The 16,731-nt window shown below is 35.7% G+C and overlaps 1 protein-coding gene across 1 annotated transcript in view; it reads left to right on the top strand.

Annotated features, from left to right (window-relative positions):
* COL11A1 (collagen, type XI, alpha 1) overlaps window positions 1-16,731 on the top strand; it is a 134,733-nt gene that overhangs the window by 72,108 nt on the left and 45,894 nt on the right. Inside the window, exons 29-37 of the mRNA XM_010006667.1 lie at window positions 2,002-2,055; window positions 3,010-3,117; window positions 5,146-5,199; window positions 7,506-7,559; window positions 9,641-9,685; window positions 9,806-9,859; window positions 9,954-9,998; window positions 13,849-13,902; window positions 14,760-14,813. Of these exons, the coding sequence (XP_010004969.1) occupies window positions 2,002-2,055; window positions 3,010-3,117; window positions 5,146-5,199; window positions 7,506-7,559; window positions 9,641-9,685; window positions 9,806-9,859; window positions 9,954-9,998; window positions 13,849-13,902; window positions 14,760-14,813 (522 nt within the window). The remainder of the gene's footprint in view (window positions 1-2,001; window positions 2,056-3,009; window positions 3,118-5,145; window positions 5,200-7,505; window positions 7,560-9,640; window positions 9,686-9,805; window positions 9,860-9,953; window positions 9,999-13,848; window positions 13,903-14,759; window positions 14,814-16,731) is intronic.

Raw genomic sequence — 16,731 nt, 5'->3', positions numbered from 1 at the left:
ATGGAAGGGTTCCAGGGATACCAGAGGAGGTCCATCTCTGCACTGAGCAGTAAATGTCACTACAGCTGTTTAGCTATTTTATTTTTATTAACAGCAGAAGAGGAAATAGAGCATTCAGCTCTCTCCTCCTACATGGTATAAAACCAGCCTCTTGCAGATCTCAAATAGCTGGAACCTCACTGTGAAAGCTGAAGAAGAGTTTCAGCTCATTTGGCAGCCATTTGATCAGCAGTTGGCACGTGGACAGTCTTTGCTGATATGTTGCAAAGTGTTCTCATATAATTATTACTGTCCATGGCCACAACTGAGCAACTTTAACAACTTATCTGCACTCTGCCTTTTTCACCTCTTCCTAAATGTTAAGAAAGACCAGCATGACATTTTAAGTTATGCAATGTAAGATGACCATATAAACCTCAGGTGCCCCAGCTAGGAAGCATGGGAAACCTACTTTTAGAATGGTTTTTAATATGTATTTTTTCAATGAATCGTGATGACATACTTCATCTTTTTTTACATCAACACAAACTATTGAGAAACTATATTTGCTTATCTGATTTTTTTTGTTTATAATGTCTCCTCACCTTTTTTTAGCCTTTTACAACTAGCAATTCTCTTTCTATCACCCTTTACTAGTGTAAGTTGTAGCATGAAGCATAACTACTTTTGAACAGAGTCAAAATGGCTTTAGCCTTGCAATCTGTCTCAAGTGCTGATAAGGGAGAAGAAAAAGCTTTTGTGGGCTCAAGAATGCAAAATGCAAAGTAATTTTTGGAAATTGAGTACGAAATAGAAAGCCTTTCCTGTTGTGGTTTGTTTTTTTTTCAGTAATGTGGAGCCCAGTATCACTTTTTCTTGGCTTTATTGATGGTTCACATATTACTCAGATTCTAAGTCAGCATTGTCACTTCAGTATATAGAAAACCTAACATCGTAATAAAACATCTTAATACGTGCTCATTCATCACAAAGAGCTTTGTTATCAAGATAGAACTAAGCATCAGCTAAAAATGCAGTCCATTGTATTTTTTGTCTGGATATTGGAACAGCAGTTGTATGATGACTTTGATCAAGATAGTGAGAACCAAAAGCTGAACAGTTGCACTAGAGCAAGTCATGAACAATTCAGCTGAAGCACTCTGGAGATTTTTGTTTGAATCTAAACTAACTCATACAGGTGTAAATGAAGGTGTCTGAGTACTGTCTGCTTTGTACTTCACCATGGAGACCTATTAAAATTCTTGGAATAAATTCTCTGCCAAAATCTGCTAGGCAGTAAATAAGTAATTCTCTCTAGGACTAACAAGAATGTGCACCTCTTTTGCCAGTGCACATGTGTTTAAGTTTAATGTCCATAATTTTTTCTACATTTTCAATCATGTCAGCCAATGAGAGTTGAGTAGGGCTGAGTATTGCAGGTTATCAAACTATTGTATAGAATTGATTACTCATTCTTTTAGGTTATGAACATTAATATGTGCCTTTTTTTTCTTTTTATTAAGATTTTCACAACCAGCCAGGTTTTTTTATTCCTTTCATCATACTATAAAGTCACTAATGCAAAAGAAAAATTAATTATATGGGAGGTTCTGCTATGAAAAAGAATAGCACTGAATAATTTGACACCAAATTTTAGTTAATTGAACAGATGACATTATTAAAAAGAGTGATAATCAAAAAAAGCGTAGGAGTTAAGAAAGGACTTTACAAGATAATTCATAATAAAACAGAAGAATCATTTTGTCTCTATCTTTAAACAGATAATAAACAGCTTTAAAGAGCTGCCGTTAGGAACTGTCAAACTAAAAAGTCATTCTGTATAGTGCACTGATTCACTTTCTCAACAATAGCCATAGTCATATTAGATTTTTCTTGTGTCTGAAGTTTTCTCTTTACCTATAGAAATTATTTTTGTCTGTTCTGAATGTGTTTTTTTATTTTGACTGCAGAAAAAAATATCCTAATTCTGAAAGTCACTACATACATTTCTGCCTTTTTTAGGGTGAAGATGGTTTTCCAGGATTTAAAGGTGACATGGGTCTTAAAGGTGACCGGGTAAGCACTTATTCATAGCCCGTATGTTCTTCAAAAGTTTGTGTGTTATTATTTTGAAAGGATCAATGAAGTGAACAAATTAATTTAAATTAAAAAATAATTTTAAATCTAGTAGCTTGAAATATTTCAATTCCCTGTACATCCACAGATTTGAGCCAGAGATTTGGTTCTTGTGAATCAATAGTGGGTGGCACACTTATAAAGAGGAAGAGTATGTCAGTCTTGGATGCTCTTTTAACTAAGCTTCTTCCTAGGGAATCTTCTTTTCCAACTTCCAAGACCTCCAGTATTTGCCTGAGGAAAATTAAACTATCCAGGATAAAGATATTTCCATTCCAACATAGCATCTTGCAAATCTCTGCTGAAAGGTTGTTTATTTAGCTCAATGGGCACTTACTTCCTTTCATAGGAAGTGTTGTGGAGGTTTTAAAAAATCTTCTCAGAAGAGGATCCTGGCTTATATCTGTTGTCTGTTAGATAAATAACTGTGAAGATGGTATCCACATCACTACTTAGATACAGGCATTTTTCTTTCTAGGGACTGTCAGAGTTCCCTCTCAGGAATTGCAGAGAGACAAAATAAGAATACAGTTTTCCAAAAGCAGCTCTCTTCAGGCAAGGTGACTGGGCTCTTACACTTGTGAAAGTAACATTCAGTGCCTGATGTGTTTATATGCATTTATATAATGAACAAAAATAGTGGCATTTTCCTAATTGGAAATTGGACAAGGCTTTGAGCAACCTGCTGTAGTTGAAGATGTTCCTGTGCATTGCAGGGGGGTTGACATTGATGACCTTTAACTGTCATCCTTCCAACTGAAACCATTCTATGATCCTATGATTCTAATCTTTATTTATGTTTACTGAAAACTCATTTTCAAGTAATTGTAGGTAGTCTTTCTAATGTATGCATAAAGACAGTTTTCCTTATTTATAAGGTTGTTGTTAATTTAGGGAGAAGTTGGTCAGCCAGGTCCACGAGGAGAAGATGGCCCAGAAGGTCCTAAAGGTCGAGCAGGTCCTTCTGGGGACCCAGGTGCTGCTGGCCCAGCTGGGGAAAAGGTCAGTAGCCAGATATCAACATAAACATATAATTGCCTCATAACATAGATGGAGCCCATGATCTTTACCACTAAAAAAGACAAGCCTCCAGATCTGCAAAATCTTTAGTTATCTAACAGTAGCTTTTATGAGACACTACTACAGCAGACCAGTGGAGTTCACATTTGAACAAGTATTGGCAATTATTATTGTTTAAGTACTCCACTGGCATGTAAGGCAGCTAAACTGTCATCCCAAATTACATACATTCAAGCCAGCTAAGGAAAATATGACGCAAAGAAAACAGTTGGGCACAAAGGAGGATACATGTTCTGCTAGACAGTGAATTAATAGAGTCATATTATGACAAATTGTTTAATGAAGATTGTTTTCTGGTATAATTTGGTAATTTTATATATTTCTGGTATTATCTGGTACAAGAAGGGTCACATTATCTTTACCTACAATATTTCTACATTTTTCAGAAAGAACTGTATTTTTTCATGACAATGCTTGCTGTCTGTATCACTGAGCTGACAAAAATGCAGAAATTTATATTGTTGTCATGATATCTGCAGGATAATGAATTGACTGAAGACATCTACAAAATAGTATGTCTTTCTCAAGTGTTTATAACTGAGTAAAAACACCAAAGTAAACCAAACCAAACCGAACTTCGTAAGTTCTTAGTTTTCAATTATGAATTTGAGTTCTTTTTAAGTCTTCTTACTCAAATTACTCAATGTGAATATAGGTTCATGTTTTCAAGCATTTCTCCTTCACTGTAACATATATGGGACTTTCACAGTCTCACAAATCCAGAATCTGAAGCCCTAAATATTAGAGGTTATTTGAAAAAATATTGGTGTTGATAACACTGTTATTTGGGCTTGGAATCATTAACACAAATTTTTCCCTTTTCTACAAATATTTATAACTCTTCTTGCCCATTGAAAGTCAGACAGCTTCTGTGGATATTCTGTGGATACTTTACTAGAATGGAGTGCATCAGAGGAGAATTCTATGATGTTGGTCCTTTGGTATTTATTTTAGCCAAAAGACTAGTATAGTATTTGTGAACTCCTAGATCTCCCCACAATATTAAGGAAGTACCTGTAAGGTCAGTTATCAGTATCAATGTCTCCTTGTCATTCCTGTGATTTACTGTTCACAGAATCACACAATCTCAGGGGTTAGAAGGGACCTCTGGAGATCATTGAGTCCAACCCCCCTGCCAGAGCAGGATCACCGCAGAATCTAGGGCAAGTCACACAAAAATGCATCCAGATGGATCTTGAAAATCTCCAGGGAAGGAGACTCCACAGCCTCTCTGGGCAACCTGTTGCAGTGCTCCCTAACGTTCACAGTAAAGAAGTTTTTCCTCATGTTGAGGTGGAACTTCCTCTGTTTAGTTTGCATTCATTGCCCCTGGTCCTATCATAGGGCACGACTGAACAGAGATTGGCCCTTCCTTCTTGCCACCCACCATTAGTTAATGTCAGTGTTGATCAGACTGATCACCCTGATGTCTTTTCTATACATAGCAATGTGGTAATACTTGTTGACAAATCTATTGTCAGAAAATACTGGGGTATGATTTATTTTAATCTCAGTTTTGAATTATTCAAGAAAAAAGTTGATTCTTCAAATGCCTATTCATGAAAAATCCATGGGAAACAAAGCAGCCATCACACAATACACATTAAAAAGGATTTCTTCCCAGTTAAACCTATTAACACGTTGATTTTCTTGAGAATGCTAATAGTATAATAAGCTCAGCCCCACATCACTACAGCACTTCAGGGAGGAAAAATAGAAGACAATGAGGTTTTGACTTTGCTGAAATAATGCACTGGAGAGGTATTTTTATTTAAATTTAAGGAACTAACCCCACTGGTGATTAATAGTTTAAATGAGAAATTTATTTCATTTAATATTATATACCATGAAGTATCATGACTCTGAGTTGTGGAAAAAATATTTTCTATGGAGGTTTTCTGAATCACTAAGGAGGATAAAACAAAATGTAACACTGCCTTCTTTTTGCAGGGTAAGCTTGGTGTACCCGGGTTGCCAGGATATCCAGGAAGACAAGGTCCAAAGGTGAGCTGTAAATGAGTTGTATATCTTGTGCTTTGACATTTGTAACATTAGCTGTTATTTTATTGGTGTACTGGAGGAAGCAGGGTGTGGGCATTTCTTTCTTGACAATCATGTTCTGAAGTAAACTCTTTTAAAATGTTGGATCCCTCTATCAGGCTTTTTAAGGAGCACTGCCTTTTCTGGTCTTAACTCTGCTGCCTTCAAACCTTTGCTATCCTCTCATGAGTTGTGGTTTCTTGTGAGCATCAGACTGGCATGCATTTAATAACTTGCAAATGAAGGAACTGCTGATATGCTTGAAAGAGTATGAGCATTATACTGATCACTAAATGGATGCTGATTAGTGATGGGAATTTTCTGTGTGGTACAAGGATTCCAATTGTGTCATTTCTGTTTTTTTCCATAGAATAAGCCATATTTCTTTCAAATGTATAATTTCTATTCCGAAGAATGCTTATTCATTGAACACTCAGTGTTCAAAACCATCTATGGGAAATATTCATGAAAACTATTCACCTTGACAGACATTTTCTTGCTTCTGTTTCCTAACTCAAATGTTTGAGATTTCAGTCTCTCTTTTTGTTCTACTTTAGTACTGTTTTTATAAAGTCTAAGATCAAAGAGGTTTTACATTATTCAGTTCTCAGAAGAAAAATTATGTAAGTCTTTAAGTAAAAGTTGATTTATTCTTTTTTTCAGCAAAGCCTTGATCCAGAATTTCATTATATTTAAATTCATATCACATCAAAACTGAAAACAGTTCTCAAGCTGAATTTGCTGTTTGCTCTTCTAATTTGTCACTTAAACTTCCAAGGAAAACTAGTAACAGCTACAATACATCAAGTCATGAGAGACTTGTTTTGGAACTTATTTGCAGTCCAGTTCAAATTAACATAAAGGAGAGAGAAAAAAAAAGAAACAGCTGAAAAAAACACATTAGCTGTGTAAAGCAAGTAAGGAATATTTTCCCAGTATTGTCAAGAAGATTCACACTGTTCTTTTTGTTGTCACTTGCTTTTCATTATTTTTCTTCTGAGCATTGTTCTTAGAGATTGCTATTATCTGATAATTTTCACTCTCTAAATCAACACAATTGCAAAAAGTACTGTATATATAAGATACTTACAACCAACTCGTGCCCTATCATTAGACTTTGTTTTTTCCTCTTGCATTTTAATTACAAAGAACATGCATGGGCTTCACAGAGTAGAATTTTCACAGTTTTGTTCAGTTTTTAATTATAAGGAGTGAAAAATTAAAAAGGAAATAAAAGGAAGAAAGAAAAGAAAATCTCCTACCTTTCTCCCACCAGTGGCTATCAGTCATGTTTTCATTTGAATTGGTGTCAGTGAAGTTGTATTGCCCTTAAGTCATTCATGGATAAAAAAAGAGAGAGAGGAAAAAAAGGAAAAATATTTAGTGTCATTTCAAAGAAGAGTAGCAAGAAATTATCTTTTAAGTTTTTGTTATAAGCATTTTATTTTCCACTAAAAAAAACTAATAGCAAGCTGCACAGATACAGGGACATTATCACAGCAGGGAGTATGGCCAGCAGCTTTAGTGGCTGACCAAACCAAACCCTGCTTTGATTTTCATCTCCAGTCACTTAAAAGTATATATTATCAAGTCTATCACCTCTTTGACCCCAAGTCCCTTATGAAAAATCACTAATTTGGCAGGTAACTAGTCCCCTGTCCCTCTGGACCTGTATACCAGCAGTAAAGAAAACATTGCTGTTCAGATTAGGCTGGGCAGTCAGGAGGAAAGGGGAGAAAAAAGCACACGTAAAAATCAGATGTATCAGTTAAATTAAACTGGCCAATGGTCAGCCTACAATGAATAAAGCACCTGAAGTAATTTACAGCTCAGCAAAGTGAATAGGGGACCAGTGTTCAGATGTGGCAACACCTTATGGTTCTTTAGAATTAAGTTATTTTGTAAAAGAATTGCTATACTGTGAAGCAACAAAGCCTTGTCTGCTCATCTTCATTATGATACAGTTAGTTCTAGTGGACTGGTACTGATTTTCTTTCCTCCTGTTAAAAATATTGCAGATTTAATACATACTTTATTGCCTAATAAGATGACAAATAATATCTTTTGTATACACTGATTTCTTTAATGCATTCTGGACTTGAGGCATTATGGTAAGTTAACTTACAGCTATTCATCAGAGCTGTCACACTTGCAAGTTTGATGTGTACAGTGTACATGACTTTGGAGGTGTGCTTTACATGTAAATTAAATGTTGGCTATGCTACTGTTTTGCTATTGATATCTGATATTTGCATTGATTTCTTATTTAGGGCTCAACTGGTTTCCCAGGATTCCCAGGTGCCAATGGAGAGAAAGGTGCAAGGGTATGATAATTCATGCTTGTGTGACACTTAGTTCACTTTTGGAACTTAACACTATAGTAAGTCACTGAAATCTAAGGAAACAATTTAATCACTGAAGAACTATAAAAACAAGCTTTTCATATTTAATGTGAACCTCTACAGTTCTGTAAAACAGGACATACTGAGGCACTAGTTTTTATTCTTTAAGGTATCGCCCTCTATACACAGGAACTCAGAAACTGTCTCACTAGGTATGATACCACAATTATATGTTTGAAACAGAGACAATAAATCACCTTTGCTAGGGCATCTTTTTTGACAATACAGCTGAGCGAGTTGGCAAGGACTATTTTCCTGTGTCCTAGTAATTATCCTGCTACCACGCAATTTACCCTCAAGAAAATTGAACTTGTATTTACTAAGTATTCTGGTTTTCCACAAGCTTTTTTTATAGGCTGAGCTTTGACAAGATGAAGAACATGTACTATTACATATTTAAAAAAATAGATGTAAAATGATACCTTTTTGCTGCTTTGTTTACTTGAAGCAGGTGAGGGAAAATCTGTTATGCATATTCTTCAAACTGTAAAAATTAAATATATATTAGAAACAAGGTCACTGTGCTGTTGTCTCTGAAGCTTAATTGTACACAGCAGAACATGTTAGGAAGATGATGAAATTATGAGGATATGTCAGAATTCATAGATGTTGGCAGCTTGAAGTCAAACTGAATACATATCATTGTTCTTAATAATCCATTTTAATTTGCAGCATGAAAACAAGCAGAAATTTAGTATTTTAAGAAATTCATTAAGATTAAATGTATTAAATCCAATTGTGTTTGTGTTGCTTATATATGGTTTAAATTGTTCTTGTATTATTTTAGCTATGATTTGTTGTTATGGATGGACACTAGCAATAAAATAATCTTGTTGGGACAAGTGATACATGACTGATAATCAAGATACCAGAGTAAAAAAGTTAAACAAAACGATAACATCAAAGAACAGACTTAAAATTATGAAAATCTAATTATACTGATCCATTATCAGACCTTCACAGAGCTTTCAATTCAGCTAGAGTGCTAACCACATAATTAATACCATCAATCTACATCCATGCTTAAATGTTATGTTGATCATCAGTGAGAAAATAACTTGGCTTTGTAATGTGAATCAGGTATTATTCTTAATCTTGCCTAACAGGACATCATTGTATTTTATGCTACCACACACTGCTACTAGGAAAGACAGTCGTTGTCTCTGAGGAGCCAACGAGTTGTGTAGCAATTTAAGAACAAACATAACTTTAATTTTGATAAGTGGAATAAAATCAACATTAAGAAAAGACACAAGAAAACCAGTGTGTGCATTTGACAGGTTTCCAATAAAAGCAAGCTTTATGCTAAAATATCTCTTCTGATTCTCTGTTGCTGTTGTGTTTACCTCAGAAATTAGAAACTATGGTTCATCAGGTTCCTTTTTGTACCTGAATAATACTGTATTGAATTTTAAGCTTCTTTGCATTACAGTGCAAAGTGATACTAAAGCTGAGCCTAAAGACAGAAATCTCATATGTATGATTAGGAGATATACTGAAGCAAAAATTAAGAGCTAATATTTTGGCAAGTTCTGTATCTCTTGATAGGTATTTCAGTCCCTATTTCTGTTATAAAAAAAATAAAATAGACTTGCTCGCTCTTTGCTCTGTTAAGCTGTGGAGCTCTCCATGGGAACCTAGGAACTTTGTCTTCAAGGCTATTACTACATTGGGAATTATGCTAAGTCCTTTAGACTACTGCTGAGGCACTCCATTGTGTGCCATCTTCACTACTATTTTAAAGTAGTTTAAAATGTTCTAATGCCTATGACAGAATCTGATTCTGAGGCAAATTTAGTGCATTGAGTTACAAGTCCCAGTGAGCTCAGTAAGATAATACATTTTATCAAAGACTACGATTCTATAAATTGAAATGTGAAGTACATATTTAAAGAAAACATTTAAACCTAAGGGAGTTGCACTCTGTCCCCACTTCAGTAAAAAAAAACTTTATCTCACAATTAGTGTCTGCTAAGATGATTTCTGTGAACTTTTCTATGCAGGGATTACATGGCAAACCAGGCCCTAGAGGACAGCGAGGACCAACAGTATGTACTTTTGCTTTGCAATTTAGAGGCTTCTCTGTATTGATTGCCTCCACTATAGTGTGAAGAACTATTTTGATTTTATTACAGTATCTAATAAGTGCATCTGTATTAAATTGACAGGGTCCAAGAGGTTCAAGAGGTCCCAGAGGTCCCACTGGCAAACCTGGTCCAAAGGTAATTGTCAAGCACACTTATAGATTGGCTACAGGCTGTTTCTTTTAAATAACATTGACATCTAATCTTTGAACATATTGTCTTTTCTTTGTAGGGTACTTCAGGCAATGATGGTCCTCCTGGCCCGCCAGGTGAAAGGGTATGTGAAAGCTATTTATGTGCATGTTGGTTGTCCCACTACCTAGCAGTATGGTTTGAGGGTGGCTGGTTTATTTTTGGTTCTCCCTCTCGTGTCTTTGTCCTACTTCAACCAAAGTAACCAGAACTATAAAAATCTCAATTCCAATGATGCCTTTCAAAAAGTTATGAATGAGGTAGCTGTTTGCTCAAAGCTCAGTTTTGTACAAATAGGACACAGAGAATACATACACTTTTCATACAATACCCATGCACTCAGGCCATCTCCAGAAGTTTCTTTGTTGAAGCAGCTAATTTATTTTTTTTGTTCTGATCAGCTAAGAATTCCCTTCAACCTACTTTCTGCATGCTTGAGGAATCCTATAGTGCTTGGTAAAATAAAATTTTCTGCTTGCTATTACCAATCAATACACACATCCAATATACAGTCAGCCCATTACACAGCAGTATATAGAAAAACAATATTAATAAATTAGATTTGTAATAGCAGCATTTGAAAATGAACACAGATAGTTTAAGTGGACATGCTCTCTACCAAAGTATTTTTGTAAAGCTTAAGAACAAACTTTTCTTTAGTAGTCATATTTCATTAAACTGCTACCCTTCTTCATGTAGAGAATCTACAAATCTTTTTCCAGTACCCATCCCCAGGTCCAAGTGATCTCCAGAAGTCTTACTCTTCAGGAGGGAGTTCCTTGTGCATTTTCTGCCATTCCACTTGTTACACTATTCCTTGCTAAATACATGCATGCTTGATGTAACAATACCAGCAAAACAACAGCAAACTGTTTTTGCTAGAATGACTAATCAAACTGAAAAAGAAAAAGGGCCATGGGATCAGACTACATGGTTTGCTTGAGTTGATTATTGAAGATTAGGACATCCATAAAACTAATTATAACAAGAGTATGGTGTGTTCTAGAAATATCAGTTCTTCAGCTTGTGTGTGCAGAAAGCAGTTAAGGTTAGTTTTGCTTGGTTTAACCTTAGCAGTTGCAAGTTGAGTATTCATAAACACTTGTCTGCTATACACACAAAGAAATGCACGTCCGAATACCTAATGTCACATTTCTGGGTTAAGAAAATAATTCCTGCTAGCTGAAAGTCATTAAAGCATATGCAAATAACATTAATATCAAGCACACTGGAAACAAAAGTTTCAGTTTACTAAAAAACTTTCATAATAATTGTTTTAGCTCTTTCCTTTCTGAAGCAAAATATTATTTAACTGTCCAAGGGGCTGGTTGTAGCAGTAGTCCTTGCAGGAAAGAGAAGTAGGATAGTACAGAAGAAAAGTTGAGGTCTGAAGGACTAGACTGTAGCTGGGATACATGGAAGGCAACACTTCAAGGGAGGCTGCTGGAAGAAGTTGGAAGTACCACTTTATCAAGCAAAAGAGAATGTACCAAGTGAAACATGGACAGTGGGAATAAGTGGAAAGATTGGGTGAAACAGCAATATTGTGACAAGTAAGAGAGAGATGTTGGGGCAGGAACTGGGATTCAAGAGATGATTGAGTTAAGTAGGATATTATATGTGGACAACTAGGCATAGTCCAAGAAAGAACTGTACACTCCTTTACACTGAGGGGGAACATCACAGGCAGCTTACCAGAAGGTGAATAGCAGAGCTGTTTGAAGGAGAGTTTGCTGACAGCTCCAAGAGGTTATGAGGAAAAGAAGCTGTGGGAGGACTGAAAACAATGAGCAGATCAATCTAAGATGAAGGTTTCCCTGGAGAGAAATAGATTAGAGCTAACACATGAAGAATTTCAGAGCCCTATATCTCATATCACTTGTGTAATGTAAGTGTGAGATATCTGCTTCCCAGTAGGGGCAAATTTCAGCCAAAAAAAAACCCCTGTGATTTCTACTCCACTGAGACTATTTCAAACACCAAATGTGTAAACATTTAATAATCTGTCCTGTGTAGCTACTGTTAAAATGAAATGTAATGACAAAAAAAGAAAATGTAATTTTGATAACATGCTGTTTCTAACCTAGCACTTTTTCTCACATAATCCATCAGTCCAGTGGTTTGAAACCTGCAAGCCATATTGCAAATTAAAAATTACCAAAAAAAAAAGCAATATTATTTCTTTCAAAAAGCCTCAAGATGGTAGGATCAAAGTACAGTGGGAATTTATGAGAAAGAAGGTGCAATGTTACTTGCAATAAAACACTGAAGTGTGCTTTTATAACACAGTTCCTGAGAGGGACCAATTTCTTTCATATCTTTTGTACAGTAGCTGAGTCAATTTTAATGGTGTTCCTCTATAAAACTCCTCTATTTGTTTGGAAACTTCATGCTTTATGTCATACCCAGAAGCAAATGAGGAAAGGTCATTTGTTTACAGAGACAGCAGAACAAAACAACCAACCAACCAAACCAAAACACCAAAACAAAAAAACCCAACAAACCCTCATAAGGAAAATATTTTTATGGAGGTTTCAGAAAAAACCTTACACCTATTTTGGAACAGAAAATAAAAATGACAGTGCAGTAAGATTGTACACATTTCTTTCTTTACCTAGCACTTCTTAGTTGACTCAGAATTAGTATTACAGTATAACCAAGGTCTACCCTGGAATAAGAGTCACTTGGGGACAAATTCTCCTAGGTTGAGAACAATGGATCCTCTCCCACAGCTACGTTAGCTTCACCTACTGCAGGCTCTGGAATTGAGCCTGGGCTTTAACAGTGAGGCTTATGGAACTCAGAAATTATGCTTTATCAGAACAGAAGGTTAGGATAATTTTGGAGATATGGCCTGCTTGAGTCTTTTGCATCAAATTTTATACCAACATTTCTAACATATTTTGACAGCTGATATCCTAGCAAAACCAGACATCATATACCAAATAGAACAGAATCTAACCTTGCACTATATGACATGGGCACATGGCTCTCTGTAGGATCATGTAGAATAAAGAAGGTTTTTCAAGTTGCTACTGAGCACACTAAAAACTAAACAGGAAAAATACTTTTGTAAGCTGACATAGTCCCTTCCAGCACATAAGCAAAAATTGTAAATGCTGGCCTCTGTTTTGTTTGATGACAACTTTAGGAACAGTCATTCTAGCTAGTACTTTATGTAAATATCTCTGTGCATCTATGTGTATAGATGTATGTGGACATGCATGTATGTACACATGTATATGTACATACTTGTACATACACAACATGCTAACACATGATCACCTCTAACTAAATTTATAAAAACATGTTGCATGAAATTTTTTTCTCTCCACATGTATGTGTATATACAAAAGTATATCAATAAAAAGTTCATGCATCATGGGTTTTTTCCAGCTATCTGAATATAGCAAGAATGTTCTGTTTAGTCCTGGATAACTCTAGGGAGCTTGTTCTGTTTGTAAGTTTGTGCTGCTGTCCTGGCTAGAAGTATTGTCAGAACTGCCAAAGATGAATGTTGGATTCAAAGGTAAAAAGACCACCAGACTATTAATTAGTTTCCATGTTTTATGCACACAGAAAACAATGTTTCTTGCTTACACTTGATTTGTACTTTATTATGCACAATTTCAGAGATCAGATGCAGCCATATTTCCTAGAAGTAGGTTTTTCTTTTTTTCTTACTGTTCCTACACAGACAGTATTGGTTTCAAGAAATCTCCTCCAACATCTATCCATGTGAATTGTTAGCAATGTTTAGTGCTACCAATATTTATGGCAGCAGAGCTGAGGCTTTCTTCTTATAGCCAGATATTACCTGCAGTGTTCATATAGTTTATAACTGAAGTTCATATATTTTATAATTGAAGCAAACTTTTCAATCAAGTGTCATGGCAGCTAGAGTAAAACTTGACGTTTGGATGTCTCTATACTAGGGACCACAAGGGCCTCAGGGACCTGTTGGATTCCCCGGACCAAAGGGACCTCCGGTAAGTATCTTTTTAATTAACTATGTGCAACACCAGGAATGTTATATTGCATTCTACATTTCTGAAGTTAGTATTTGAAAATTTATTTAAGGAGTGGTTTATGTGTACATTACAAATATGCTTATTGAGCTTTAAGGCTAAGACAGGAATTCACATAATCAAAATTATCATTGGTGCAGCTCACATGACATTCAGGGTAATATACTAACCTGTGAATCTTCTAGTATGTTGATGCCAATGTGCAGATGACAGACTGGGTTTAGGCAAAATACTACTTTGCTGGTAAATATCTTCTTTTAACAATTGATTAACTGAGGAAAAAATAAAGAGAAAGGAGACATTCATTAGTAGCAGAAAGATATAGAAATAACAGATTTCAGCTGCAGCCTGAACTAGTTACATTGCTATTCTAGTGTGTTTCTGCTCATGTGGAATAACTACAAAATCATCAAACTACCTGTGATTTTTTTTAACCCATGCATTTTTTATTTCCAATGCCAAAACCAGAAATGTCAGCAAATACTGCTGTAATGCATAGTTACCTAAGTCGTTAAGCAAAGAAACGTGGAAGGAAAGTATAAGGACTTTCCATTATTTCTGCATTTACAGAAATCCATTTTGAACATGCATGCATTTGACAACCTAACAGTCACTCTCCAAACAATTCCTAACACACATCAGGGAGGATTCAAGAAAATGTATTATTAAAATCATAGTTATCTGATGAGCAGCTAAGATGTATTGAATAATAGTCTAAAAACAAAAGAGATCAGAGATTGTTACAGCTAATTGCTTGCCTTTTTCAGAATGAAGGATGGCTAAAAAATGCCCTTGATTTATGTATTTTACAATTTCAGGGGCCACCTGGAAAAGACGGCTTGCCTGGGCATCCAGGGCAGCGGGGGGAGACTGTAAGTAAATGTATTCTACTGTGTTAGTGTTGTAAACCTCCCAAGGCCATGACTGTGATCAAAACTAAAGAAACAGAGACAACAGAGAAAGGGGAACAGGCTGGGACTAACTAGCTTTCTTATGGTTGGTAGGTTAGGCATGGGAAAGTTTCTGTGCTACAAGAATGAGATTATTCTTTGCTATGCCAGGTTAGTTAACACCACAATGAGTTTAAATAGTCAAAACAATACTCAGAAAACTTAAATAAACAAATACTCAGATCTCAGTTTAAATGAAGATTTGTCAGGCAATTACTATATGGTTCTTTTATCAGTGCATGTCACATAACATGAATAATCACTTAATAAAAAGTCTTAATGGTAAGCAGCTAGGAAACTTGGAAGCAAACTTTGGAGAGTAGGATCAGGAATGGTCCAAGCTGTGAAAAAAATCTTAAATTTTGAAACTGTATCCTATGTAATCCTCTAAGAATCACAATGAGCAAATTCTGGAAGCAAAATTTAAAAAAATAACATGTAACAGTTTTAACAGAATTATTAAAAGAAACTTTCTACTTCTGTGGTGGCAGAACCTTACTCGTATCCCACTGAAAAAAAAAATCTCACTTAGATTTTTCAGAGCTGGAGAAAGCCATAAATTAATTTAGATATATATTTTTTAGGCATACAGAATATGTTTTGGGTTCCAACTTCACTGGAAATCTCTCAGTGACTGCTAGGAGGGAAAGCACAGAGTTTGGAGTAACACATCATTTTGAAAACCTGTATTTTCTTCTGCTGGTACTGTAGCATTGTTATGCTTTGCAATTATAGTGGGCTTTTTGTAAGAGAAAAATTATTGACTACTACTACTTTGTTCTTTTTCTTTGCAATTATGGGAAGACCAGTCTTTGTACCATGAGAATGAATTTGAATAGTTTAGAATGCAGGAAGCTCAAAGTTATTCTTTAGACTGATAAGAAAAAGCGCAGTTACTCCTTTCCCTTTATTCTTATTTGAACATGAGCCAGTAATGTGCCATTCTAGCAAAGAATGCTAATAGTATCCTGGGCTGCAGTAGGATTATTTTTTTCCTTCTTCTCAGCCCTGCCGAGTCCAGGATTATTGTGTCCAGTTCTGGGCTATTCAGTACAAGAGAGAGTGAGCTACCAGAGAGAGGCCAGGAAAGGAGCACTACAATGATTAAGGGACTGAAGCATCAGTGCTATCAGTAAAGTCTGATAGAGTTGGGACTATGTGGCCTAAAGAAGAGAATGTCCAGGTCAAATCTTACCAAATATATGAATATACTTGAAGGCATAAAGAAGATGGAACCAGGCTATTTTCAGTGGTGCCTAGTGACAGTACAAGAGACAATGGACATAAAATGAAACACAGACAGTTCCATCTGAACATCAGGAAAGGGTGAACACTGGAACAGGTGACCCAGAGAGGTTGCAGTCTCCGTTCCTGGGGATATACAAAAGCTGTATGGACATATTCCTAGGCAACCAGCTCTCAGTGGCACTGCTTGAGCAGGGCAGTTGGACCAAATGACCTCCAAAGGTCCCTTCCAAACGCAGCCATTCTATGATTTCTTGATTTCACTTGTTACTAGAAATGAAAGATGCAAAATACAATGAAACTATGGATTCTGCTACTGTGTGGTTTTCAGACCAGGTCCTTCTTGGTTCAGTCAATGCTATGGTTGTTTCATTTTGTATCTCCTTTGGGTTCAGTAAGGTTAGACTGACATAAAACTTGAGTGACTTCAGAGCAAATGCTTTTATTAGCATTGTTTTCCACCCTGTGTCTATGTATACTTAGGCCAGAATTACTTTTTTTTTTTTTTTCCCCCCATGTACATAGTTTTGTAAAATAATAGATTTTTTTAAAAAGCAAAAAGCAGACTAGCAAACCTTTTTTTATTTTTCCTGCT

Source organism: Chaetura pelagica, unplaced genomic scaffold (assembly GCF_000747805.2).
Source record: "Chaetura pelagica isolate M959 unplaced genomic scaffold, ChaPel_1.0 scaffold69, whole genome shotgun sequence".
Lineage (NCBI taxonomy): Eukaryota > Metazoa > Chordata > Aves > Apodiformes > Apodidae > Chaetura > Chaetura pelagica.
This window is presented reverse-complemented; position numbering and strand designations above follow the sequence as displayed.